This window comes from Meles meles, chromosome 1, assembly GCF_922984935.1.
Source record: "Meles meles chromosome 1, mMelMel3.1 paternal haplotype, whole genome shotgun sequence".
NCBI classification, from domain to species: domain Eukaryota; kingdom Metazoa; phylum Chordata; class Mammalia; order Carnivora; family Mustelidae; genus Meles; species Meles meles.
This window is the reverse complement of record NC_060066.1, coordinates 119,919,427-119,947,303: the sequence shown is the minus strand read 5'-3', so window position 1 is coordinate 119,947,303 and position 27,877 is coordinate 119,919,427. Positions and strand designations below refer to the sequence as shown.

At 51.2% G+C, this 27,877-nt stretch overlaps 1 protein-coding gene across 3 annotated transcripts in view; it reads right to left on the bottom strand.

The window, feature by feature from the left end:
* Positions 1–208: 208 nt before the first annotated feature.
* Positions 209–27,877, bottom strand: part of KCND3 (potassium voltage-gated channel subfamily D member 3) — a 211,428-nt gene continuing 183,759 nt past the window's right edge. For 2 of the 3 annotated variants that reach the window (XM_046026937.1, XM_046026944.1), the window contains exons 3-8: positions 15,793–15,955; positions 9,786–9,887; positions 9,336–9,425; positions 7,628–7,684; positions 6,222–6,469; positions 209–5,523 (exon numbers count right to left, since the gene is read on the bottom strand). In XM_046026937.1, the coding sequence (XP_045882893.1) occupies positions 5,322–5,523; positions 6,222–6,469; positions 7,628–7,684; positions 9,336–9,425; positions 9,786–9,887; positions 15,793–15,955 (862 nt within the window). In that variant the 3' untranslated portion in view covers positions 209–5,321. The remainder of the gene's footprint in view (positions 5,524–6,221; positions 6,470–7,627; positions 7,685–9,335; positions 9,426–9,785; positions 9,888–15,792; positions 15,956–27,877) is intronic. The other variant, XM_046026953.1, reaches the window with a different exon arrangement.

Here is a 27,877-nt window from a genome sequence, read left to right as displayed (position 1 = left end):
ACAAGTGGGCAAGAGCCATGGTCCCCATGGTAGAGGGGCTGCTCGCACCAAGGAGGGGAGGAAAGATAAGACCGCCCCGCCTGCACCCTGCGGAGATGCTGTGGCTTCTCCCCGGCAAGACAGAAAACCCCTCTGTGTTCAAATTACCCTTAGTTTCTAGTGGGTAGCAGGAGAAACGGTAGGAAAATAACCATCCGTGATCACTTGAGGCTTTGTGGCACATGGTCTGTTTAATCCAGATCGGACACATCAGGTACAGCAGTGGCACGTGACTCAGTAATACTGTAAATGATAATACGTTTTAACATACACACTACAGTTTCAAAAGAAGACGACCGGAAACTCAAGAGTTTTTTTTTTTTTCCCCATAGAAAGTGTTCACATGTTTATCTTCCTGCAGTTTTGTACAGTATTTCTTCTTTGCCATTGAGATGTTGGTAAGCAAAGCCCATTTATTATACGAAAATAGAAAAGAACACACTTGATGTTTTTCACGATAACATTAACGGAAGGGGGGGTGACCTCTAAGGAAAACATTACATTGGAATGTCTGATTATCAAAAATATACCGTCCCTCCCACCTCCCAGGTTTGTAAAATAGTCTATTGGTCCAAGGAGCCCCCCAGGACTTGGGTCAGTGCCCTACACTGGTTCGGCGTGATGCCATCCAGTGTAGTCAAGTAACCTGCTAAGATAAATGTCATTCCCACACTTGATGAGAAAAACGTAGAACATTCTGAATAGAGAACAAGACTCAAAAGGAACCCCCTTAAAGCCGATAGCCACTTGCTCTTCATGATGCTGTTTGGGCTCCAAGGGTCATGGGTCATACAAATGCTTTTCCTTCGTCCAGTCATTGTAAAGCTTTGCACGTGATGAGATTTCATAAGGAAACCACAAAAGGAAAATAAAAATCTTCCAGGTTCCCCTGTGTCATGGTTACCACACCAACTAGTTGAGAAGGGAAACTAATCCTGCCTTAGACAACAGCATTGGGATCTTTCTGCCTCGTTGTGACCTGATGATTGAAGGGAGGGAGCCTGGACCACTGGACTTCACGAATAACCTCAGAGTCTAGGTTTAGCTCCATTCCAACCTCTTCTTAACTCTGCAAAGTTAAGAAGATGAGGGGAAAAATCTAGGTACATGTTTCAATGTACACTTTTCCTGCCTCTATTTTGACAAATAAGCGACATGATCCGGAACAGCAGGAATCGTAATCTGAAAACTAGGTAAAGTCCTCAGCACATGCACAAGGTGACTCTCATTAATCACGGATCAGCATTTACTGTCCACTTTAATTTCTGTTCAAATTCTTTGTTTCTCTTAGTCTCACTTTTCTACCTGTTGACCTTAAACTCCCATGTGATTGTAGGCTAATCTGTTCAACTGTCACTGAGGACACCTGGTCTTTCAAACAGCATTCCGCACAGTTAGTCCTGAACTTGACACTTTTAAGAGAATAGGGGATGAAGGCGAAATAGTACAGTTCGCTTCTGGAGGTCCTGGTTCACCGTGGTTCTGATGGAATGCTTCCTCCCACTAATCACTACCCTGGAAGTCCAAGTATTAAAAGTAGAAGCAAACCCCAGAGCAATGCAACATGATGTAGAAGAAAAATCTTAGGACAAGATGTCTAAGCCCTGGATTGCAATCAGTTCTGCCGCCAACTTGCTGTATGAACTTGGATAAGTCACTCATCTTCTTCCCGCCTCTCTCCCTTCTCTGTGAATCAAGGACTTAGTCCCCTTGACCTGCTACCATCAGAGGTTGTAGTAAGGATCAAAAGGACTCTAGAAAGTATGCTTTGAAATGTTTTAGCCCTCTCTTCCTGAGAAGAGGTAGCGTTCGACTGAACAAAAACTGTTCACTTGTTCACTTTTTTTTTTTTTTAACTGAATCGATAGTCCATAGCTGGTTCTACCCAGGGAATGGTGGTTTCAAAAGGATGGCTTGTATTAGTACAATGAAATGGTTCCCAAGGGCTGTGTCCAGCTCATATTGAATTTACATACGACTATACCTCTAGTTACAGCATGTTTTCTTTGATGAGTCTTCTCTGGGGAGTCATTCCTCTGAGAGGCAGCAACTGTAGTAGAAAAAGCATAAGACTAACAGCCAAGGGACTTGTGTTCTGGTCCCAGCTAGGACATTAATGACTGCATGACATTGAGCAAGTCACTTCATTTCTCTGGGCCTCAGCCTTCTATACACTGTAAAATCAATTAGATATTCCTAATCCTTTCTAGTTCTGATATATTCTTAATTCTATGTTTTCTAAGTTTCCATTCATTTGAATGTAGCCTATAATAATTATATTATTTTTTAATGCTTTCTAATGCTGAATGGCATCAAATGGGGTAAGTGGTTTTGGGAATCTTCTATTATGCTGCAGTGATTCAGGAACTATGAAAGCTCAAGAGTCATTTCCCCCAAAAGGCACTGCCTCCGGAAAACCCTGATATCCTGGTTCTTTAAGTCACTGGCCAATGAGTTAGATTGATTAACCGTCCAGCACACTTAGGTCTTTTGGTTGACTTACAAAAGTCTTCTAGTAACGTAGTCTTGCTATATTCTGTTGTGTAGACGCACCATTTTCCTGGGTTGGCATCCCTTGGACCAGAGGTGAGCTGGGTCTCTTATCCCCAGCTAAGTCTACACTTGGGGATAGAGATGAAGGGATAGTCTAAAGTCTTTTAGGAACTGGCATAATGTAGGACTTAGAAATGAAGTTGAAGGAACACAAAACAGTTCATTAGGGCCCAAAATTGAGAAATTATTTGAGACATGATTTTAAAAGCTTGTTCATTAATTTTGTGGGACACAATAAAACGCTCCCTTGGTGCACTATCAAACAGACTCTGGGTTGGATATTGTCATTATTCTAATCCTGTGATGAGCTGTTTTTAAACACGGGCAATTTGTATGTGTATGTAACCATGTTCCTATTTCCCTCTTTGTCCCTTACCCCACTGTTTTTATGATGTAAACTTAGATACTACAATATTCCTGACTTTGTTCCATTACCATTCTTTCAAAGGAAAAATTCCATTTCTAGTCCTTTGCCTGACCTCTTCATGGAGTCCAGCCCAGTCTTTTGCCTTCCCTAATGGGATATGTGTACAAAGTGAATGGATTTAAGCACTTATTCTCCGGTGTGTTTAGGATGGTGGTGGTGGTGTGGTTGTGTACACATAGATATTCCTCCGTAGTTGTAAAGCTTTTCTGTCTACTTAGACTGCAGGCTCAGAAAGCCAAAAGCACCCCATTTCCATAGGGTGGTTGCCCCCCATTAGGGGGAAATCCTTGAGGCCAGATCCAGGAAAGGAATCAGTTAGTGGTCAGCGAGGATAGCATGAGATAAAGGTCAAAGGCTCCCTCTCCTCTGTCCTTCTGGCCACCTTCTGCTTAGAGGCCACCTCAGAACCCACTGACCTTCCCCTTCCACGGGGTCAGTAGAGCTGGGGGTCATAGGGAAGCCCACAGAAGGTGTTTCGTAGGTTCCCGACTAGTGAAACTTGTCTAGATGGTTGTGGTAGGCAGAGAGGTCCTTGGCTTATTGTGAAATTGCAGCTCACTCACCTGTAAAATGGAAAAGGGGCTTCTGTATCTCAGAGCCCGGACTAGAGAGACTACAACTAGGGAGGGTCGGAAGGGGCTTGTCACGAACCCTGAGGCCCACCTGCCCTCCTATACGCAGTGAAAATGGTAGGATTCCAGAAACGCTTTCCCAGTCCCACCAGAGTGCCAGCCACTTGAACAGGCTCTCCAGAAGTAACATTCACTCCCTTCCTTGCATGGAGGTGATCAGGCTTTGCCCTTACTTCAGTTACCTTCTGCGACATCAGGCCCAAAGACCCTTCAGACCCCAAATGTGTTTCAGGCCAGGTATGAATCATCTAGAATCGCTTACTTGCTTTCACACTTTGATGCATCCTCCATGAAGCACACGATCTTAAATCTGCCAGAGCCTCTGGAGTTACCTCAGTCATAAGGTAAGTCAGAACCTTGCCCCTTCTGCAAGAAACTGCTTATGGGGCCTTTTGGTAGAATTCTGAATGGGCTTTATGATGGGTCCCGAAAGAAGACTACAAACCAAGGAGCTCCAGGGGCCCACTATAGCTGTGAGCCCTGGGTTCTTCTGTTCTGTCTTCACTGTCCACACCAGACTCGACTGTGTGTCCTAGGTCCTGGCTAGTTCCTGTGTCAAGATCCCAGTGTGAAAAATCCGGCCATTCCCTTTCCCCCAACCCAGAAATGGAAACTGCAAACACCACTGGTTCTAATTAATCGCAAGGGAAGCGCTTCGTTCTCTAAAGAAGACTTCCCTCCTCCCTAAACTCTTCCACTTTGGCTTTATTCTTCTCTCTTCCACAGTGGCAGTCACCCAGCTCTAACTCCCAAGCAGGAGTCTGCAGGTGCTTGGACATGGAGACGACTTTCCTAACATGTCTCAGGATCACTGGGGTCCATGTAGAGACAGATGGCTGGACACAGAGAAGAACAGCCAGGGGGGTGAAGCAGAGAGGGACAGAGACAAAGGACAGACAGAGGGTAAGTGTTGCTGTGTGGTCAGTTGGCAGCTCTGTGCAGGTCAGCTGGGCGGGGTGGGGGGGCCCAGGCTCAGTTGACCTCACCCACCTGGGGGGATGGAGAGAGAACTCAGCAGTAACTGACTTCTTAGCCTAAAAGCTTCTGCTATAAAAGAAGGAAAAAAAAAAAAAACCCTCACAAAATGCATTGTTTTGGTTCAAAGGTATTGGGTCCATGGAGAAAAATATTTCACAAAAATCCATTGATGTTTTGTTTTCCACCTTTTCCCATGAATAAATATTATCCATTAAGAGCCTTGAAAAAGGTGCTTAAATACACAGTGTTATATTTTCTTCCTGTTTTGCATGTGACAACTTGGCCTCCATGCTGCTCTTGGTCTTGTGTTTTCCTCACCGGGGTCTCCAGAAACAAGAGTTACTGGGTCTGAGGCTCCCCCCTCCAGGCCCTGTCCTGGCACGCAGCCTCTCCACCACCCCCTGCCATCCCATCCCCTACCCCCCTCCCTTCCTCTGGCCCCAGCGAGATGCAGTAGTACAGGGCCAGGGCCAGGGCCACGACCACATCCACGCCCACGCCAGCAGCGGTGAACCTCAGGTGCCCCTTTGCTGCCTCCTTTCCCTTCCAGGCACAAGTTTCAGTGCTAGGGGTGCAACAGGGCAGGCAGAAAGAGTGGGGGAGGGGGGGGAGGGAGTGGTCCCAGTGGCCACCCACCCACGTGCCAGCCCCCTTTGCTCCCACTCCCCGTACTGGCCCTCTGTCCAGTGGTTTTACAAGGCGGAGACCTTGACGACATTGCTGGCTATGGAAGGAATGTTCGTGTTGGGGCCCGGGCTGGCAGGGGGTGGCCGACTTTCTCCCTCTGGGGTTAGCGCTGGCGGGGTGGGGATGCTGATGATGGCTGTGGTGATCTGGGATGTTTTGCAGTTTGGTCTCAGTCCGTCGTCTGCTTTCAAATTAAGGCTGGAGCGACTGGGATAAAAGAAGAGTGAGTTGGTGATGGTGCTTCTTGCTAGTATTCCCAGCATCCTCGACCCTCACACGTCTAGCTCCCGGTAACTAGGAGGAAGCTCTGCCATCCCTCTGTCTCTGGTTTTAGTAATCAGCCTGTTGCTATCCGTTCTAATTAGTATTTCTAACAATTACAAAATCACTTATACTGCGCTTTGGAATTCAGAGTACACGTTTCTCTTCCTGCCATAGACCTGTTCCCCATCCTTTGTGGCATTTGACTTTTGTGTTCCCTGAGTTCCTTGCAGCTCACTGGAGATAGTGAGGAGTGGCCTAAGAGTTCTCTGCCTCTCTCTGGCAGAGAATGGAGGGACAAGTTCAGTCTATGGTTCAAGGTGAGCCTGAGATAAGCCACGTCTAACACAATTGTGAAACTGGTTCCCTGGGAAAATGATCCATTCTTTGCACTGGGGAAGTTTCTTTCTTTGTTTTTGTTTGTTTCCCCAGTCATTGTTTCTGGTCTCTAACCCCACGTTGGGCCTAAACCTGCTAGAGTACCCTCCCAAGCAAACGAAGGGCCTTTGGGTTAATGTGCAAGCATAAGGAAGGTGGAGGGAGCTCGTGCATTACCTAAGGGGAGAGAGGGCTCCAGGAGCCTGCTCCCTTCTGGGACTGGCAGGACCGAGCGTCGGGGAGCGATGGGGCTGGAGGCCACGCACCTGGTAGTGAGGGAGGGCTGCTCGCTGCCCTGGATGTGGATCGTGCTGAGCTCTTGCATGCTGCGCAGGCGAGTGGCCGGCAGGTTGGAGTTGGGCAGGTGCGTGGTCTTCTTACTACGACGGGAGCAGCAGGTGGTCGTGAGGCCCGGGTGACTGGACAGTGAGGGGCTTCTCGTGGACGGGTAGTTCTGCATCGAGCTCTCCATGCAGTTCTGCTCAAACATCTGCTCATCTATGAACTCGTGGTTCTGTGGGAAGCAGAAGGAGAAGAAGTAGGAAAAGGAGATGGGAAGGAGGGGGATGTGTCCCCGTGTGGCAGCCTGCCTCTGTCTGGGCCTTGAAAGGAGGGCTCCCAGCTGCCTGGAGCACGGATAAGCATTCGGGAGGGGTGATGTCCCACAGGCATCAAAGGCAGAAAGAAAAAGATTGCTATGGGCAGCGGTGGCCATCAGGTACAAAGGTGGGGACTGTAGCCGTTAAATCGTGATGGGATGTACACTCCATCTGCAGCTTTGAGCTGATGGGACACAGAGGACCTGGAGGGATTTAGTGGCATCCTCAGAGCTAGAAGCAGACTTGACTTACTTTGTGGGGTTTGCACAGATTTCCTGGAGGCAGCCGGTAAGGAGTTGCTAACCTTGGGGAGTGGGTATGCTAGGCTATCTTGAATGCTAGGTTGGATTTAATGGGTAAGATCCTTATGAATCCTGGGTATGTGTGAGCTATGAACTTTTAAAGGCACTGGATTATTCATGCAATTGGGGGGAGATTTGCTCTTGAAGGCCAATGGGGTCAAACTGTAGGGTTTTGATTTCCTTTAATTATTGATTTCCACCCCCCACCTGATTCTGGGACGTAGATCCTTACTATATCTGGAGGTACAGTATTCCCTAAGTCAAATGTAAGCAGGGCAAGGAATGCTAACAGCTTCCTGGTGTTGAACTCGGAAAACAACAATAACAAAAATGGCTGTTCAGTCGTATGCTCAAGGCGACTGAAAATCTATGGCATCAATGGTCTGGCAGAGGCTACCAGGCTGCAGAGGAATAGTGTAAGAGGAGAGTACAGAGAGAGAGATCAGTCCTGGCAGCCAGGACCAGGAGTCCCTGCGGAGCTGGGGAAGGGGCCCAGGGGCACTCACAGGGGACCGCATGGCTGCTGCATTCTGCCACCCTCTCCAAGGCCTTGGGGAGGTCAAAGGAGGGAAGCAGAAAAGCAGTCGGGTAGTTCAGCGCCAACACCCAAAGGCCTGAGCTGCTACTGTGGGTGGCCGTAGAGGTAGGAAAAAGCCCCCAAAGAACCGACAGCACATGCAGAGAACCGGACCGGGGGTGAAAAGAGGAGAATCCACAGACTCAGAAGAATCAGAGAGAAAAACATCAATTGAATTTTGTAAAAAGTGATACCTTGATGGTGGAGGTTCGTACAGATAACAGGGGATCATCCACAAGATAGGACAACCCCTACAGGACAACATGCCAACAGAAGATAAAAACACCATTGATTGTACATTCCAGCATTCCCAAGCTCAGTTCTGACATTCAGACCCTCCGTCCCAGCATTCCGCCCGTGAACCCGACATTGCGCCCTCGCTCCCGGCATCCTCGCTCCTTCGTCCCGACATTCCACCCCTTGGCTCCAACGCGACCCTGTTCAAACCCCACCTTCATTCCTTCCACCCCAGCATTCAGCATTCTAGCTTCTTCCTCCCCTGAAGCCCAGCATTCCATCCCTTTCACCCCAGCCTCCCCGGCCCCGGCCCCACAATCCAACATTCAGTCCCACAAATTCAGCATTCCACACCTTCAACGCCAGCATTCCATCCCGCCACCTCCCAAGTCTCCGTTCTGCAATGCCAACATTCCAGCCCCCCAACCCAAACATGTTTGCCCATATCCTTTCAGTTGACACATTCCACCCAACACATGCAACTTGGGAAGGGCAGTTGGGTCTGGGCCTGTCCCATTGGCAAGCTCCGAGTTTTTGGTTTTTTTTGTTTGTTTGTTTTTTTGTTTTTTTTTTTTGTTTTTTTGGCAAGCTCTGAGTTGTTGACAGAAGTTCTAGATACCCAAGATACCCATATACGGTTCTTGACAGTAGGACACATTCAATAAATCCTGGAAACTAGGGTTCTCAGAGTACTTTCCTGTTTTGGGAACCCTCTTTGGGCTCGACTGCCATCCACAGTGTGCCATCCACACTTGGCTCATAGTAAGAGTCATCTGACGTCTATTCCCCTGCATCTAGAGTCCAGGATATGGGACATTCAGAAGTAGAAAGCTCCTTCCCTAGGGTGCTGAGCCCCGACTGTGGGCTCTTTGGGGGAGGGCTGCCCTCTGCCTCTCTTGGTTTGTCCACCGGATGTATCCTCTTTCCTTCTGTTCCTCGTGCTTTTTGCCAAGGGTCCAGGGCTGGCCCCACTGCCCTTCCTTTCAGTCTGTTTGTGGGGCACAGGCAACATGCCACATTCCAGCTACAGCTTCCTAAACCATGGCTCTATTTTCACAGTAATTCTTGGAGCATCTGAACTCCCCGGGCCCTACAGGGTGACTAAGAGAGAGCGGTACTGATGGACTCCCTGGCTCCAGAACTATGGGCACAGCCTCCTTCGTTCACTGTCCTTTAAGGAGTGATGTGGGGAGGAAAAGGGACCCACACACTGCATCAACCTAGTCCCAGGGACAGGACAAAAACCGAGGCCCTTCTGCACTCTCCTGTAGCAATCTAGGATAAATTCAGCCGAGTTTTGAAGAGTGATGTGCATCCGGACTGAGAAACTGAGAGGCAGAGCGCTGGGAGGTCTCAGTAACCACGAAAACGGGCTGTAGGGGCCATGTAGGGGTGTGCGGAAAGGCTCAGGGCAGAGACCTTCTATGCTGCGGCAGGATGGAGCCGGCCCCCTACCCTGGAGACTGCACCCCCCTCCTTGGGGTCTTCCTCCCGAGGGTTGACAAGGACCTCTTTGCTACTCTTTGGATCTGAAGGCAGACTCTGATGTCTGCAGCCTGGGCCCAGGGTGAGGAGGTGGGCCCAGAGTTCTTGCTCCCCCGGCTCTGGCCCTCAGAAGGGAGGGCAGGGGTCGGGTCGAGGAGGGCGAAGTGGGCTGAGACTCACAGTGGTTTTCTCCAGGCAGTGCAGCAGGTGGTGGTGCTGACTCTCAATGAGGGACGTGCTCTTGCCCACGTGGTCCTCCTCCGGGGTGCCCTAATCAGAAAAGGAGAGAAGGCTGAGGCTCACGCCAGTGGCTCCTCCCACCTTCCCCGTGGACTTCATTTCCCACAGGAAGTGGGAGGGCGCCAGAGAAATCGGGATGATCCACATTTCAGGGTCGACAGAGAACATGCCAGCTCTGGGGCTGGGGCCCCCGGGTCTACAGCTGGGTGAGGGGGTAGCGGTGATAATCCAGTGGGAGAAGTCTGTAGAGGGGTGCTCCCTGGAGAAGGTCTGGAAACGTGTCCTTCTTAGGGTTCACACTGGGCCTTTGGGGAAGGTGGAGCCCCTGGGAAGAGAGAAGAAGCCCTTTCCCCCTTCCCCGTCCTCAGCCCAGGCCCCGCAGGTGCCTACCATCAGCTCCAGCGCCTCCGTGAGGAGCCCGTTGCGCTTGCTGTGCAGGTAGGCGTTGGAGCTGCCTGTCTTGGCCACCCGGATCCTGGCAAGGCGGGCTTTCTGTGATCGGCAGAGGAAAAAACCGGTGAGTGAGTCCGAGAGACCAGACAGCAAGCCTGGCAAAGCCAGTGACAGCAGGCCTTCCCGGCATGCGGTGGCATTCCCAGGGGATGCCTGAGGAAGGGGAAGAAGCGGCTTCTTCCCAGCCACACGGATCTCTGTTTGCAGACCCCAGCGCTGGGTCTGAGGCTCTGCATACCCACTTGGGGAAGCCTGGTCCTGGTCAGAGTTCCTGGGGGTCTCACTCATCTCTCCGGTTTTGGTACAATTCCAGCAGCAGGAATACCCCTCATCAAAGCCCTCCCACCTCCCAAAAGCGTCATGAATTTGACCTACTCGGTATTGCACTAGACTATCTCTCATCTCTAACTGGATGGTCAGCTCTAGAAAGGAGCATGTGTGAGAGCTCTCCCGACGCTCCCCGAGGGCCCAGAGCTGTTCCCAGTATCTAGCAGCTGCTGGATTAACATCAGTTAGTTAGGAGAAAAGCAAGGAGTGTGCATCTGTGCCCTTCAACACGTCTTCACGTCTTTCCTTCTTTCTGTTTTGTCCGTAGCGTTTATTACTAAGGGAGCATATGGTGTCAGCATTTACGTCACTACTGCCTCCCAGAACGTAAATTCCTTGAGGGCAGGAGTTTTTTGTTTTGTTCAAGGATGAATCCCCTTGGCCTAGTCATTTTTAAATCAATAAATGCCTTGGGGCGCCTGGGTGGCTCAGTGGGTTAAGGCCTCTGCCTTCAGCTCAGGTCATGATCCCGGGGTCCTGGGATCGAGTCCCACATCAGGCTTTCTGCTCGGCAGGGAGCCTGCTTCCCTTCCTCTCTCTCTGCCTGCCTCTCTGCCTACTTGGGATCTCTGTCTGTCAAATAAATAAATAAAATCTTTAAAAAAAAATCAATCAATGCCTTGAAAATCACATGTCGGTTTTGGGGAGTGGATGCCTGCATGGAGGGGCTGATACTCGCCTGCCTGTGGGAACGTGGGCAGGGGCATGCGTGTGTGATGCGGTGCCCTGCCATGTGTGGGAGAGAGGGGAGGACGGAACACATTTTCACACAGCACTCCGGCTTTAACTAGGACAACGGGAAACCTCACCAGTCCCAGCCTAGGAGACCCCAGGCAGATCCCCTACAGGAAGGCCTTGCAGTGTCTCAAGGCAGAGGGGGCATGGCTGCTCCTCTCCTTCCTAATAGGCGTGATCACTGTCACCGTGACCACGGCCAGCCACAGGGGGAGGCCCAAGAGTTTCCTCTTTCAAGTCTTCAGGAGAAGGGTTCTACTGGCAGTCCAGGCTCCTGGGGTGTAGGGCCAGCTCTAGGTCCTGGCCGCTGGAAGCAGAAGAGCCCACAGCAACTCACCGGCCCGTCCTGGGGCAGAGCAGTCGCACCCCTGCCTCTGTGAAAGTCCGCTGTCACTTCGCCACAGACTCTGAGCAGGACAAGAGACCTTGGGAAATTATGGCAACCTCCCTTTCTAGTCTACCTCTCCCCAGCACTGGGAAGTGTCCCTTCCGGGGGGCCCTGCTGGACTGCTGTGTGTGCTAAAGAGGCCAGGTCTTAGAATTCAGGCTGTCGGTAGAAGCACAAAGGACATCCTCGGTCTCTGGTTTCCTGTGGCCTACGTGTCCCCACAGGGATGGCTTGACTCCCTTTCCTGGCCTCTTGGGCCTGGCAGATCTGCCTGGGAATTGGAGGAAGAGGGCTTCTCTGGATGGTAAGAGCGCAGAGGGGAATCCAGCGGGGGAAGGCTGGTGAGGAAGCCCCATGGGTCCTCTTCTCTCTGAGCCAAGAACTTTGATCCCTGGCCCAGCTCGGTGCCGGCCCTCCCCACAGCGACATGTCCACATTCAAGCACATTGCTCATTTCAGGATGAGGCAGCTTTTGCCTTGGGTGAGGACTGGGTGTTGAGAGCTGCATATGGAAATCCAATTGTGTCAAGCTCATTATAGCCTTATATAATTTGATTGCACCACTTAGAGCCAGACCTTTCTCGTATCTGGGGTCTGTCTTCATTACTTTCTAGAGATGAAAGATTCTCCTGTTCTCCTCTGTGGCACTTCTTTTAATCTTATCTTACCCTGGGCTCTCTTAAAGCAACAGATTGTCATATCAAATGCACAACACTGTTTAATCATTTCCCACACGGGTAAAGAGGTTTGCAATGCATTTACAGAACCCTAACCCAGCACATGAAATTTGGTGAGGATTTCTCATTTGACTTGGAGCTCCTGAGAGCCGGGGTCTGGCTTATGCGTATTTTTATCTTCGGCATCTGACACGGGGCTGTGCACGGAGCAGGTGTTCAAGCCAGGCTGGTGAGGACCCAGGAAGGGGGACGGTCCTTCCCAGCTGGACAGAAATCTATTAATAAGGCCCCTGGTCATGGGCTCATCCCTGTGTAGACTGTGTCAGCTTCTCCCTCTTCCACAGGCCAGGAGCACAACGTGAGAGGTTAAATGAGAATGTGGCCATCACCTAGGCTATTTTGAAGACAAGAAAATGGAGGCTATGAGGAGAAGTAAGGTCTCCAGGGCAAGGCAGCATGCTGGGGGGACTTCTGCGCAGGTCTCCCTACCTTTAGGTCAAATGCTCTGTCCATAAGGGGCCTCTCCCTGAATTTCAATGCCTGCTGGGCAAGTTTCTAAACTGGAGCTAGGTCTGGGAAGGTTCAGTTTCAGCAAGGATGGAGATTCCAGGGTTGGATAAGAGGTCTGGAAGGAGGACGCTCCCACTCTGGCTACGTTTCCAGGTGTGGTCTGGGCCACGAAAACTGACATCTCCTGCCCCAGCAGAGGCAGAAGAAGGACAAAGAGGGAGACGTGGAAAAGCCACACAAGAACACTCTCTTGGGTGTTCATTCCGAGAAATGGAAAGTCACGTTCACACAAAAACCTGTTCACGAATGTCCACAGCAGCTTTACTCATAATAGCCAAAAATGTGGTCGTGTAGCCCTGTGGCATGTGATACATCCAAGCCATGGGTTACCGCCCAGCAAGAAAAAGGAATGGACTATTGATACAGACAACCTGGATACATCTCCAGGAATTATGAGAAATGGAAAAATAACATAAACAAAGAAGGAAACCCTCCAAAGGTTACGTAACCCTCCAAAGGTTACATACTACACGAATCCATTTATGTAGCATTTTTTGAAATGGAAACATTGAGTGAATGGAGGACAGGTGAATGGTTGCCAGGGCTTAGGGATGGGACAGAGGTAGGGTGGGAGAAATCCTTATGGTGCTGGAATGGTTCAGCGCCTTGACCGAGGTGATGGAGGCATGAAGCTGCCTGGTATCAAACTTCACACACACACACACACACACACACACATACATGCACGGAATACTGGGGAAGTCTGAATAAGATTTGTGGATTGTATCAACATCCGGACCCTGGTGGTGATAATTTTATAACTTACATGTGAATCTGTGCTTAGCTCAATAAAAATCCAGATGTTCCCTTCTCTCTGTCCACAGCTAGACCTCCTTACTTAATCTTCAATTCACTTGGCTTCAAGAACCCAGCCTCCGAAGCAAATAATCGTGGAGTTTGTTTTGGTAATAACCCCAAGCAAACCAGTCATGAAGGGAAAGGATGACAACTTTTTGGAGTTTACCTTCACGGCTGGGCTGACTAGCTCCTGAGAATGTGGTCTGGGCTGAGAACTAGCAGCTTCCCAGACCTCCTTCCTGTCCCAGCTCTCCACTGTCACTAAGCCTCCTGTACCTGCCTTCCTCGTTTCGCGGTGACACACACAGTACGGGAAATGGTTGTGGTCTTGCATTCTTTTTTTTTTTTTCCTTGCCTCTCACAAGAAGTCCAAGGTGAAAGAGACCAAGCCAGCAATCTTGAAGAGAGACAGTGTCCAGTCGAGGTGAAAACACTGTAAATATTTACTCTGATTTCAAAGGGAGAGGGACGAGGGTGGGGAGGGAGGCAGAAGGGAGGGAGAGTCGGTCTTAGCAGCTGGAAGGAAGTATACACCAAGGCTGATCCTTCCTGCACTGCAATCATACAAGATGGATGAGGCTTTTAAAGTCCCAGCCGGAAATGACCACTGTTCTGTTCCTTGCAGGGCGAACCAGCAGGGGATGCGATGCTCTTGAGAGGTAGGTGAGGGTGGTAGCTATGGGAGCAGCTGAAAGCCCAGCCTCCCTGGGGATTCCTTTAACCCTCCCCCACTGGACCAAACCCCAGTGTCAGCCCAGCCCCTGGGGAGTGTGGCTCTAGGACCCTTGGCCCTTTCTCGAGGACAGAATAATGAATTAAGATATTGTCTGATATTGTCCAACACTGACCAGCTGACTCGAGCAGGGAATGAGATAAGACTTCTATTTCAGAGCCAGAAGCTCAGTCTAAGGCAGGCTGGCAACATTATAGAGCCAGGTCAAGTTAAGCCAACAGATAGCTCAGCATGGGCTGAGGAGGTGACCACAAGGGCACGCAAAAGGGACTGTGTTGGAGGTGGGAACTGATTGGGTTCATTATGTAATTGCATTACATATATTATGAAGAAGTATTATATATAAATTGCCAGACGTTTCAGAGCTAACGTTCATGAACGTAGTGACTTCGTTTCAGACAGCATATACAGGTGTGTTCTGAAATTCTGGATTTCTCTGAGATGTCAAGGAGGCCCAGCCACTTGGTGTTCCCCCTGTAAATGGGAGGGCAGTAGCAGGGGTCGTCGGGGAAGGAAACCACCAGTCACGCACACAGGGCCTGACACTCCGCAGGTGCGGGAAGTTTGTGGAATAAATGAATGGCAGAGGGGCGCCTGGGTGGCTCAGTGGGTTAAGCTGCTGCCTTCGGCTCAGGTCATGATCTCAGGGTCCTGGGATCGAGTCCCGCATCGGGCTCTCTGCTCCGCAGGGAGCCTGCTTCCCTCTCTCTCTCTCTCTGCCTGCCTCTCTATCTACTTGTGATCTCTCTCTGTCAAATAAATAAAAATAAAATCTTTTAAAAAAAATAAATGAATGGCAGAAAGAATAAAATAAGGACATGAAATCTCCGCCCTCCATAAGTGACTCTCTCAGCAAGACCCCCCCCCCCCACTGTACCCAGAAAGGCTCTGACTGCGCCCCCTGGAGGTTGAGCGGCTGCTGAAGGGGTACCTGTTTCAGGCCAGGTCAGAAGAGAAATGGAAAACAGCCCCCATGGTCCTCCCCCTTCCTGATAGGAAGCTGGCAAATGTCCCGACCCCAGAACCTTCACCGGCAGATGCCCTAAGAATGCACCAAAGCCTTCAGGCATTCTTCCTCATTCCGCTGGCCAGTGGGGGTGCCTGCCTTCAGAAGCAGCATACACTGGACATAACCACAGACTTCTCTCAAGACCAACGGCTCTTCTCCTGCTCATCTGGGCCTGAGCCCCAAACACCCCGAAGTGACCAAAGCCCATTTTTCCATTTGTTCTGGAACTCAGCAGCTTCAGAATGCTCTCCTTTCAGAGTATTTGCTTTCCGCCTCAGCACATTTCTGTTTTCTCCGTATGTTTTGTATGGGCTAGCAGAGGGTTTTGGAGAGCACTTACGTGCCCCAGTAAGCTCCTGGCAGGCACAGGAGGGGGTCCGGGGCACTGAGTGTTGGTGGCCGAGGTCTTGAAGGGGAAGCCAGGGGGCAAGGAAATTGCACAGAACATCCAGGAGGGAGAGAGTCAGCTTACAGATGATGGATGGCTCACTGCACTTGGCAGCTGAACGGGGCTTGGAGCCGGAATGCGGGACACTGGTGGGTAGGAAGGGGCACGAAGCTGCCTTACCTTCCAAAGCCAGAGGGTGTCTGGGTAGGGATCTGCCCTGGAGGTCCAGGCCTGGTGACCTGACCATGACCATGGTCATGGTATAAGGCCCAAAGCAGAGGGCCAGGCCCCTGTCTGAGCTGCCCAGGCTGAGGCTTACCTTTTGTGCCCTGCGTTTATCGGCTCTCTGATTCTGGTGGTAAATCCGGCTGAAGTTGGAAACAATCACTGGGACCGGCAGGGCAATGACCAGGACGCCACTCAGGGAACAGATGGAGCCAAAAATTTTCCCTGCAATTGTTTTGGGCACCATATCTCCATATCTGAGAGAGAGAGAGAGAGAGAGAAACAAGTGTGAGAAAGAGGGGTCCCTTGGGAGACAAGCCTGGCTTCCCTGCCCGTCACCCACCTACCCATCCATCATCCATCCATCCATCCATCTATCCATCCATCCATCCATCCATCCCTTCATTCAACTGTTGTTTGAAGTGCCTGCCATGTGCCTACTGTGACCTGGGAGGGAACAAAACAGATAAGATCCCTGTGTTCCCATGGGCAACCACCCACAAGGAGAAGACCGTGAGAAAATAAGGGAACACATAAAAACACTGACTTGTCCTTACTTCTGTGAAGAGGAGAGAGACAGATGCTGTGCCAAGCAGGGACAACACGGCCAGGAGCAGCCTCTCTGAGGAGCTGACACTTTAGCTGAGATGTAAAAGTAAAGGATCGGGCCACACACCACCCTTGGTGAAGAGTGTGCCCGGCAGAGGGAACAGAAACGCAGAGGCCTTGAGGGAGGGGGGAGCATGGGCGGCTCTGGGAATGACAGCAGGCCCGCTGGTGGGAGCGCGGGGGTGGAGGGTCGCTACAAAAGGAGGTCGTGGCCACCCCACAGAGTGTGGATTTTGTGCCAAGTGCTGCAAGCCGCCAAGGATGAGTAGTAGGAAGAAAAGCAGCACAATCTCATTTATGCTCATACAAATAACAAATAATAAACCCACCCTCTACTCACGCGGAGACTTCTCATGCACAAAGCCCTTCTGCACGCTTACCTCCCACCAGCTCCATGGACGCCGTGGACTTTCTGTCCTCAGCCCCACTGTGTAGACGCGGGAAGTGAGGCTCACAGGCAGGGGGCTGCCCACGTTGGGGCAGAGGCTGGGACTAAAACCCATTCCTCTTGCTTTCGTCTGTTTTCTACCAAGCACACTGTCTCAGAGGGCAGCCGTGAGCTCCAGAACTCAGCCCCCCCCCCAACTGCGAAGCCACCGGGAGACAGTGCCAGTTCCTCTCAGAGCTCCGAGAAGCTCTCCTAAGTGCTTCACAGCCTGGTGGCTGCCCCCGGGGACCAGCTGGGCCTGGCTAGTGCTCAGCCCCGGGAAGGCAGGCCAGGGCCTCCCTCCTCCAATCAATAAGGGACTCTCCACAGTGGTGAAGCCTTTAGCCTCTTCTTTATTGAGATAAATTAAAGGCTTTATTAGGCAAAGAGCTGTGATGACTCTTTTGACCAAAACCAGAAACACCGTCTCCCCCTCCCCCTGCCCTCTGCCAGGTGGAGGAGGACGGGGAATTCCTGGCACCGAAATAGAAAGAGCGAGGCTCAAAGTCCCTTGTCCTGAGGGGACCTAGGGGTCCTGAGGACTCAGAGGAGAAGGGGAGGGAATAGGGCGGATCTTCTCAGGAATGTGACGTCTTCCCCTCCTAAGCACCTAAGGGCTCTGTGGATGACCTGCCAGCCGTTGACACATATTTGGTGAGTGAATGAGTGACCTCATTTAAGCCTCTCGACACCCCATGAATTAGGCTCCTCTTTTGCGAACGCTCTGCGCTCTCCTTTGGTGTCTTGGCCCCCTGTCCTGGCTTCAAGCTCTCTCTGTCAGGCCACTGATGCCAAGGCCCGAGGCCACTCTTTGTGGGAACCCCAACATTAGACTGGCCCTCTCTGCCGCTCCGGAGGGGCATCGGAGAGTGTGGTCGAGACTGTGGCTTCTGGACTTAGGTGACATGGGTTCAAGCCCCACCCAGCTCATCATCACACCACCCCACAACCTCGGGGGGACGTGACTTTGGGCCTCAGCCTCCTTGTCTGTCAAGGGGAGACAGGATGAGTAACCCCAACCATGATCCTTTGGTGACATGTGCAGCTCCATTAGCCATCCACAGCCATTACTCAGACCCAGGCGTCCCAGAAACCGTGGTCTCTAGGGCCGGGAAACTCTAAAAACACAGCTGCTTGTCCCACGTTCAACTAATCCCGATGAGGAAGGAAAGGGGGTTGCCCCTAGAGGCGAATGATGTTAGCTGGGATTTTTGGGGATGTGACTGAAAGGTGGACATCAGGCTCATGGCCGTGGGTGGAAACGAAGCACGGCAGGCGTGTGTCAGCACCGTGTCAGAAAGGCTACATTTTGGGGGCGATGGAGGCTGGTGAAAAATGCCAAGGGCACACAGAAAGGTGGTTTTATCCCCTGGAAGAAAGAGTGAGGAGTAGATGGTCTGCTGGTGACAGATGACAGAGTCAAAGCAGGACAGCCCAAATCCCGTACGCTCTCTGCCTTCTCCCCGCGGAAGAACAGGCTTTATCTTGGAAAGGCTGAGGCAAATGTGGGGCGAAAGGATTGGAGCTCGAGGGAGAGGAGGGGAGAGCGGGCGAGTGGCCAGCTGTCTGCACTGGAGGCTCCTCACAGCCCACCTGGAGCCCACCCCAGGAGACAGGAGGAAGGAACAGACGGCGTTGTAGAGCCTTGCCCATGACAGCTGAGAAATCATGTCGCAGCGCAGAAATACCCAGAGACTGGAGGTCCCAAACCGCTGTGTTGATATTTTTGAAGACGGGGAAAGGAAGTCTGAGAAGCCACAGACCAACAGGCTTGGCACTCATCAATTCTGCCGTGCAACTGCTGGCAGAAGTTCGAGAGCAGATTATTAAGCGGACAGCTTGCGAACGCTTGGAGAATGAGCCGTCTTGCTCACTAGGCACGCATCTGGCCAAATTAACCTTATTTCTCGTTTCGGGAGGGTTTGCTGGCTGGTGGATCAGGGGACGGCTGCGTCGTGATCTTCGCAAGGTGTGTTCTTGTCCCAGTTTTTCGTACCCTTGACAAGCTGGAGGAATGGGTGTGGATGGCAGGGCGGTCAGGAGGGGCTAAACAGGCACCTCCAGCCTTCTGGCACTTTCCAAAGATGACCAGCAGCGGTCCGAGGCCAGCGAAGAAAGTTCATAGCTTTCGTGCCAGAAGGGTCTCTTTTAGCGAAAGGGTAAATAAGTAAATGGAATAAAGAATGGACTGAGAGCTCGGTCTCCAGTGGTGTGTTCCAGAATTTCTCAACAACTTACATAAAGCCAGAGGGAGGCAGCATGGCCTAATGATTGAGAGAGGAGACTGGCGATAGGTCCCAGGTTGCTCTCTGGCCCCACCTTACTTACTGGTTAAGTGACCTTGGGAAAGTTATTTAAGCAGAGTCTCTACTAATATAAAACAGATTTGATATACCTAACTCACAGGGTTGTTGCAGTAATTAATGAGGTGATTCGGAAGAGGCACTTAATGCTGTCTCTGGATACATGTAAATTCTCTACAAATAGCCAGCGTGGTGGGCATCTACTGTTTTGTCTGCTAACGGCCTAGCCATCTAGCAACTGTGCCCTCCCCGCCATCACGAGGGAGACTCTGCCCAGAGGAGCTGGTTCTCAGAGGGGCTGCCGTATTCTTACAAACATTGCCCTCTGCCCCTGCTCCCACCAGGCACGGTTAACAGGTTCAGAATGAGGCACCTGACTCACGCTGGGTCAGGGAACGTCTGTCCTGGATTCATTTGTGAACAGCTTTACTGACCTATAACATATACCGTATAATGCATCCATGTAAATCCTACAGTTCAATGTTTTAAAAAAGATTTTATTAATTTATTAGAGAGAGAGCGTATGAGCAGGGGGGTGGGGAGAGGCAGATGGAGAGGGAGAAGCAGACTCCCCGCTGAGCAGGGAGCCCGATGCGGGGCTGGATCCCAGAACCCCAGGATTATAACCTCAGCCAAAGGCAGGCGTTCAACGGACTGAGCCACCCAGGCGCCCACGGTTCAGTGTTTTTCAGTGTATTTCCTCAGTTGTGCTACCATCACGACAGTCTGATTTTAGAACATTTTCATCACCTCCACTCCGCCCCAAAAACCCCACACCCATCAGCAGTGGGGGGGATCAGCCCACCCCCTCAGCCCTCAGCCCCAGACCACCACTAGGCTACTGTCCATCTCTACAGACTTCCTTTTTCTGGACTTTTCATGTCAATGGATCCCACAGTGTGTGGCCTTCTGTGTCTGCCTTCTCTCGCGTAGCAGAACGTGCTAGGGCTTCAGGGTTCGTCCCCATGGTAGCAGGGGACACTCTTTCAAGCCTTCTTATTGCTGAATAATGTCCCATCGTATGGATGTCCCATCCAAGTACTAACCAGGCCCGACCCTGCTTAGCTTCCGAGATCAGACGAGTGGATGTCCCATTCTTTCTTTCACCCCCATCTGTTGAGGGCCATTTGGGTCGTTCCTGCTCTGGGGCTCTGACGAAAGATCCGCGCGTTTTTGCGCGGAGAGGTTTTCCTTGCTCTCGGAGTCCCACAGTAGTAGCCCGCGTACTTCACAGCGTAGGGGACTATGGAACTGTTTTCGAAAGCGGCTGCCGCACTTCGCGTTCCCACCAGCGCTAAATCAGGGCTCCGCTCCCTCCATATGTTCACCGACACTTGTTACTATTTGTCTTTTGATTCTAGCCATCCTAGTGGGTGGGAAGTGGTATCTCACTGTGGGTTTGGATTTGCATTTCTCCTGCGGGCTACTCATCTCGGGCAACGGGCAACGGGCAACGTCCTCCCTCCCTTGGAGTGCTTGCTACCTTTGAGATGAGACCGATCTCTTCCTCTTCACGGAGGGCTGGTGCGGTAACAGAAGAGCATGGGCTGTGGTTGGGGGTGGGGGGGCGGAGGACAGGTGGACACGGAGCAAGAGGTGAGACGTGGAAAAGGGAGTCTGACGGAGCCCGAGTTCCCGCCCTGACTGCGAGGATCAGCTTTACCCTCGCCTTCCCTGTGGCTTAGCTCTTCAGTGTTTCTCCTGATTCTGCACACCAAAAAATTATTGTTTCCGTTTTAACCTCCTTCCGCTTGGATCCCATGATAATAAGATGACGGTGATGGTGTTGATCGGGCTACTGCTGATCATTATTATCTTTAAGATTAATTTCCTCCCTCAGAGTCTAGCTGCTATATATTATCCTATTAGTTTCAGGCACACGTCATAGAGATTCGATATTTTTATGCATGACGCATTGATCCCGTAAGTGTGGTCACCGTTTGACACTACAGTTATGATGATATTGGCTATTCTCTGTGCTGGATATTCCATCCCTGTGACTCCTTTATTCCAAAACCAGAGGTTTGTACCTCTTCCTCCCCTTCATCCATCCCACCTATTTCATCCGTTAGGATACTTTGGTGATCAACAGTTTTCCCCTTAACTATGAGTCTGTTCCTGTGGTGTTTTGTGTGTTCGTTTGTTTTGTTTGTTTTTTTTAGATTCCGCATTTGAGCGAAATCACACGCTGCCTGCCTTTCTCTGTCTGCTGCTGATTATATTTAAGCGAGCTCTTCAAATTTCTAAATGACAGCGCTACTATGAATTGAGGTCTTTTGGAGTCAAAAGGATTTTAACAGGTTGTAATCACGGGTGAAAACCAGCCAGATTAATTTTAACAAAGATGAATGACAACACCAGCATTTTGATTCAAGTAATCAATGACTTGTATAGCTGATGGGAAAAGCCAGCTTAAAAGCCATCCGTGTTAAAAATCACCAGGGAAATTTAACTTCAACACAGCCACCAGCGGAAGGCAGCTGCTAAAAAGCGAAGACCACCATAGACTAGACAGATGACAGTACGGTGCCTAGAAAGAAGGAGTTGGTGTTTGTACTTGCCCCTTGGGACAGACCACTTCCAGGCTGCTGTGCAGATTTCGGGGCACTATATATTCTACAGGACATTAATTAACTGGGTCGTGTCCAGAGAAGGGAGGTTGAGCTGGTGACTTGCCTGGAACCCCTCTATTAGGGGAAACAATCAAAGGACCAAGAACAGGGGTGCCTTGGTGGCTCAGTGGGTTAAAGCCTCTGCCTTGGGCTCAGATCATGATCTCAGGGTCCTGGGATTGAGCCCCAGGACGGGCTCTCTGCTCAGCGGAGCCTGCCTCCCTGCCTGCTTGTGATCTCTGTCTGTCAAATGAATAAACAAAATCTTAAATAAAAATAAAAATAAAGGACCAGGAACATTGGGCCTGAAGAAGAAGGAGTGGGGAATGGAAGGGTGGAAGGGAATAATGTACGGGAGCCTGTGTGGGGAACTTTATCTGCATCTGTGTGTCTCACAGTAACCCTGTCCTTAGGGACGTGGAGCCCATGTCCTGAGAGGACAGAAAAGTGTTTAAGGTCCTCAAGTAGTGAGGGGAAGACTGGCTGGTTAAAGCCCAAGTGGGTCTGTCCCCACTGCCCCGCTCCGTTCTTCACATCCAGCTCTTTGAGGGCTGGTGGGGGGATGGGGCAAGGATGGTCATGGGGAAGGGCTCTGGGGAGGCAGCTGGAACTCACCCACTTCTCTGCCTCTGGCTGCCTCAGTGGCAGAGGTCCCGCGCAGCGGTTAAGAGTGTGGACTCCGAGGCAAACCCTGGTTCGGCCACTTGTTAGGCAGGTGACTTGGAGCATGTCACTTAACTTCTTCCACCACATTTCCTGGGACTGATCAAATAACAGTACCTACACTACACAGGGCTGCTGTGAGGGGTTAGTGAGGTCTGACTTGGAACATGCTTGATTTGGGCACAAAGAACCTTATTGAAGCTTATTAAATAAATCCAGGGCCCGGACAAGTAGGCCTTCTAGACAGGGGGTCTGCAAAAGCCTCACCAGACGTCTCCCTTCTACTCCTGTTCCCTTTTAATTCCCAAAGAACCACATTCTTTTTTTTTTTTTTTTTTTTAAAGATTTGATTTATTTACTTGACAGAGAGAGATCACAAGTAGGCAGAGAGGCAGGCAGAGAGAGAGGAGGAAGCAGGCTCCCTGACAAGCAGAGAGCCCGCTGCGGGGCTGGATCCCAGGACCCTGGAATCATGACCTGAGTGGAAGGCAGAGGCTTAACCCACGGAGCCACCCAGGCGCCCCCCCAAAGAACCACATTCTTAAAATGCAAATCCATGCGTGTCCTTCCCCTGCTCAAACTTTCATTAGTGTTGCTGGAACGTGTGAGTTAATGAATAGAACACACCTTGCAATGAGGTTGTAAAGACTACATGCTTGTTACGCAGTAAACACTCATTAAATAGCAGCTCATTATGACCGTAGTGCAGTGCTGGGCAGCCGTCTTGCCCCTGGGGCCTCCCGGGTCCCCCGCCCCGGGCAGGAGGACAGAGGTGCAGGAGTGGACGATGGTGCTCCAAGTCCTAATGGCAACTATGGCCTATTTTCTATGTGGAATTTTGAGGAAAGAAAGGGGTGAGAAAAGAAAAAAGAAAATGTCATGGCCTAGAAAAAAAATTCAAGCCTTAGCCTTATTTCCTTTTTGTCTTCCTTTTCTCATGCAAATAAGGCCTCCCTTCCCCCAACCCTCGTCCTGGCTCTGCCAGTAGAGGAGAGGAAGGGAGGACACAGCCCCTCCTGGAGGGGGACTCCCAGGGACTGAGGAGCCTTGGTGCTCACACCAGATTTAGGACTCACACCCAGACCTCTCCTGGGGCCACCGTGAGGGAGCTGTCTGCCCCAGACCCGGGGGCGGGGGGTGGGGCAGGCACTCAGTGTCCCTCTGTCCACCCCTCTCTCCCAGCACATTCTCGGTAATCCACAGTGATGTCTGGGCTGTGGCAAGAGCAGGGACACTTACCCTCCTAATATGGAAGGCTAATTAATTTGTATTAGGGTTTAGGGATAATTAAACTTTTTATCTGAACTTAAGCTACACAAACCACCCGCCTTGTACAATTAATTGCTGCCTTCCCTTCCTCCTCCAGGTGCTGAGAGATAAGTGTGAGCCAAGCTTCCTTGTCTGATTCTGCCTGCTGCCTCTGAGGCAGGGGTGAGGCTAAGCATCCGGCGGGCGGGAAGTCCCTTCTTTACTGGAGGCCACGCACTGCCCATTCAGGACCCAGCTGCTGAGAGCTCGGTCAAGGAGACACGTCCTTGATGAGTTCCCACGAGGGGGACATCTCCACCTCCGCACCACGCCCACTCTTGCACCTGAACTCCGCTCCCTCCTCTGCTTCCAGACCCTTGGGATTGGGGGTGCAGGTGGGGGATGGAAGCTGCTGTGCGTGCGATGGTGGGGTCAGGGTGGGGAGATGCCTTCTCAGAGCAGGCTGGGCACCATGGCAAGTTCCAAGGACTCAGGCCCCTGGGGTCACCTCTTTGTCGAGGGCAAAGGACGATGACTGACAACCCTGGAGGACACTAAAACATCTGTCTGGCTGACGAGTTCATCTATTGACAAACCTCTGGTCAGCCTCTTTTCGGGTCCAGATCCCCTCCCATGGAGTAGAACCGCTGTAACTTTCTTTCCTTTTTTTTTTTTTTTTTAGCTCTTATGTCATGTTGGGTACTATAATACATGATCTCATTTGCTCCTTTCAGCAATCCTACGAAATCGATACAATTATTATGCCCATTTTCCTGATGAGGAAACTGAGGCACAGAGTGGTTAAGTAATATATGCCCAAGGTCACTCGGGTAGCCAGTGGCAAAACCAGGTCTCTTAAATTCCAAAGTCCCTACACATAACTACAAGTTCCTATAGCCCAAATCCATGGTCCCTGAGGAGCCAACATGGTGGGCGGAAGTCTGGTTCAAGAGCAAGGTTCGAGAGCAAGGGGGGGCCATTCAGAGCTGACTACATATATGGCAGGAGCCTAGCCATACCCCTACAAGGGATGTTAGCCCTGTGCCGTTGGTACTCAAGGAGGGGGGACTTGGAAAACCAAAGTAGGCAGAGAGGCAGGCAGAGAGAGACATGAAAGCCTCATGTCGCTTTTCCTTTCTACCACATGTCTCCATCCTTCTAAAAAATCAACCCCCATCCCTGGTCGTATTCCTGCAGCCAGGCACTCTCCTGGCTTCACCCAGTGGTGAGCCAGGAGCCAGAAGGATGGGTTGGCATTTGGCGCCTTGAGTTTCCTCTGAAGATCCCATCTGGGGGTGAACCCAGAGGTGGGAACTGAGACCCAGAGCGGGAGGACCTCACTAATAACAATCGCAGTCACAATCCACTAATAGTCTATTTTCATTAACATCAATACGCACCATTCGAGGTTCCTAACAACCTTACACAGTATCATTAGCCCCATTTTTGAGGAAACTGTCGCTGGGAGGTGCTGAGTACCATATACAGGGTCATCTGCTTGGCCAGGCCAGCATGTCAGCCTTGTGTGACTTCAGAATGCCCTGGGCATTGTGTTTGCTCCACACACACCCAAACCCGCGCGGACACACGCGTTTCCACCCGTCCCTCTGGACTGATTGATTATCAGACGCCTGCTGGGTGTTTACCCTGTGTCCCTCCCTGTGCTAGTGCTGGAGATTCAAAGCTAAATAGACAGGCATGTGCCCTCAGCTCACGGTCTCAGGGGGACGGACAAGTAAATTTCTATGGTATTTCAATGTCATCCTGGCACACGGAGAATGCCCACAGGCTCCTGTGTGAGCAAGAAGGAGGGGGCTCTAGGTGAGGCTGGGGGGAGGGGCGGGGCTGGCCAGAGCACCTCCCGGAGGAGGTGGTCCAGGCTGCCTGCTGGAGCTGTGCATCATCAGTAAGGCTTGCTGGAGGAATAGAAAAGAGTACTGGCCACAGGGCGGGGCCGATCGAAGGGAGATGAGGCTGGGGAACTGGTCCCCCGAAGGTCCTTGCGGGCTGATCTGAGGACTTTGACCTTTTCTCCTGAAAGCCACGGAACCAGGTGAAGGATTCTAAGTGGGGGAGGGAAGAATCAAACGCTCGTCTTTGAAAGATCACCCTGAGCACAGAGGGGAGGATGGGCTGGATGGAGATGGGGGCAGAAGCAAGGGAAACCAGTGAAGAGGCTACTGACCCAGTCCAGGCAGGGAATAAGGAGGCCTGAACCAGAGCAGGGGCAGGGGGTCTGGAAGGAGGAGCCGAGAGGCAGGATGGAAGAAGTAGAGTCTGCTGGACTTGGCTGGTCCCTGGCTCCGTGTGAGGGTGCACAGAAGGGAGGAACCTAGGGGGGCACTCCGGCAAGCTCTGTGTGCATCTTCAGCCAAGCTCCCACCGGGCCCTTCTTCCCGCTGTCTACACTCCTGCTCCCTGAACTTGCCTGGGCTCCCACTGGCCGCGGGCTCCTCCATGACCGCAAGCCTTTTGCCCGGCCCTTCCGTCTGCTGGAAAGGGTTCTCTTTCTCTTTCCCAGGCAATAGCTACTCATCTTTCCAGATGTTCAAATGTCACCTCTCTGAGAAGTCCTCCCTCACCTCCCCAACGGAGTATCACTTGTCCCGCTCTGTGTCCATTTCCATCAGAATATTTACTCCTCCCTGCAGAAACATGCCCCCAGAAACAGCTGTTTTCCCCATTTCCATGAGTGCACTCTGAGCGTAGGACTCTCTGTGTCTGCGTCCCTGGTGCCTGGCACGCGGCGTGATGCATAGTAGGGACACAGTAGTTCAGAGGGAGTAAGAGCAGAAGGAGCCACTCTGGTGTATGTTACACGGACTGGACTGGACCCCTGGGACTGGCTCCTTCTGGAATCAGATCGAAAGCTCTAGGAGGGGAGAGGCTGCATCCTTAGTACCTAGAATCATCCCTGGCACATGACGTACACTTAGGATGTTTGTTGAACGAGTGAGGGAACTATAAACAGATTTAGTAATGGAACAGCTGACGCTAGCAGACGATATCATCAGGGAACCCTTCTGCAGCAAAACATCTAAATCCGGAATAAAATATACTTTCTGATACATTGCTGGGTTCACGTGCTGGCAGGGGAAATCCATGTTACCCCCAATAAAAAGGGACAAACCCCAGGGGGAATTCACCACTGGGAAGAGAGAGCAGGAAGCAGAGGGAGGAACATGGTTGCTCTGAGCGCACGCGCCGTGCCGACAGCAGCAGGCAGAGCTGAGACCCGTCCCTCCACCCTGAACCTTGGGTCAACAGCAGAAAAAGAACTCTCAGAGTCTTCAAGTGAGGTCAGTCTCCGCACGTGAGCTAAAGCGCTCCCAAGAGGGTCAAGCTACCTGGCTCCTGGGAAAACCTGATTCAAGCCCAGTCCGGAGGAAAACACCCTTAACCCTGATCTTCAGGATTCCCAGAGATTAAGATCATGTAAATATAAGTTTGCTTAAAAAAAAAAAAAAAAAAGAATCCTAAAGAAGCAAGCAACTGTGAATGAGAGTCAACAGAAAGAAACCAATAATAGATTGAGGTGCTCCTCCCTGCCCACCCCACAAGAACTTCAGACACTGAAACTGATGGGCACAGAGAGTTATGTACGAAATGGTTTTACGAAGTAAAGGGTGGAAATAAAGATGTCACAAAGACGAGCCAGCAACAGGACACTATCGGAAATCATCAGGTGCCCGTGAAAAAGAACCACGTGGAGTTTCTAGAAGCGAAAAAATTAAATGCCGAGGTTAATTATGACTGAAATCAACAGCTTATCCCTCTTGGGCTCAGCCTCTGGAACAGACCGCCACTTCTCAGTCTCACCCTTGAAGACTGGTCACTCATGTGGTCACCCAGTCCCTGAGTCTGTCCCTATCCCAACAGGCAAGTGGGTGGTGAAGACCACGGAGCTGCCCACAATGGCCACTGCGTCATCAAGAGAGGCCACCACTGAAGTCACATCCCAGCACTAAATGGAGCTTGCTTCTGGTACAGACACAAACCCTTTTGCTCTCACGGCTCCCAGGAAAGGCACAGTGGCACGGGCGAGTACATTGAGGATAAGCAGACGACAAAATAAAGACAAGAACCCAATGTTCTAACTAGACAGGAATAGTGCCAACCAGCCAGCCAGCCAACCTTCATGTAAAAACCAGGAAGGGAGATGTAATCTCATTCACTGCTGGTCTCCCGTCAATGGGAAAATATGCAAACGAAAATTGGGATTTGGTTATTTCTGGGGATATTTCCTATATACCGCCCCTCAGCTGTTCCCTGTTCTCTGAATGGGCTCGTTCCCAGCATGGTCTGCAAGGTCACGTG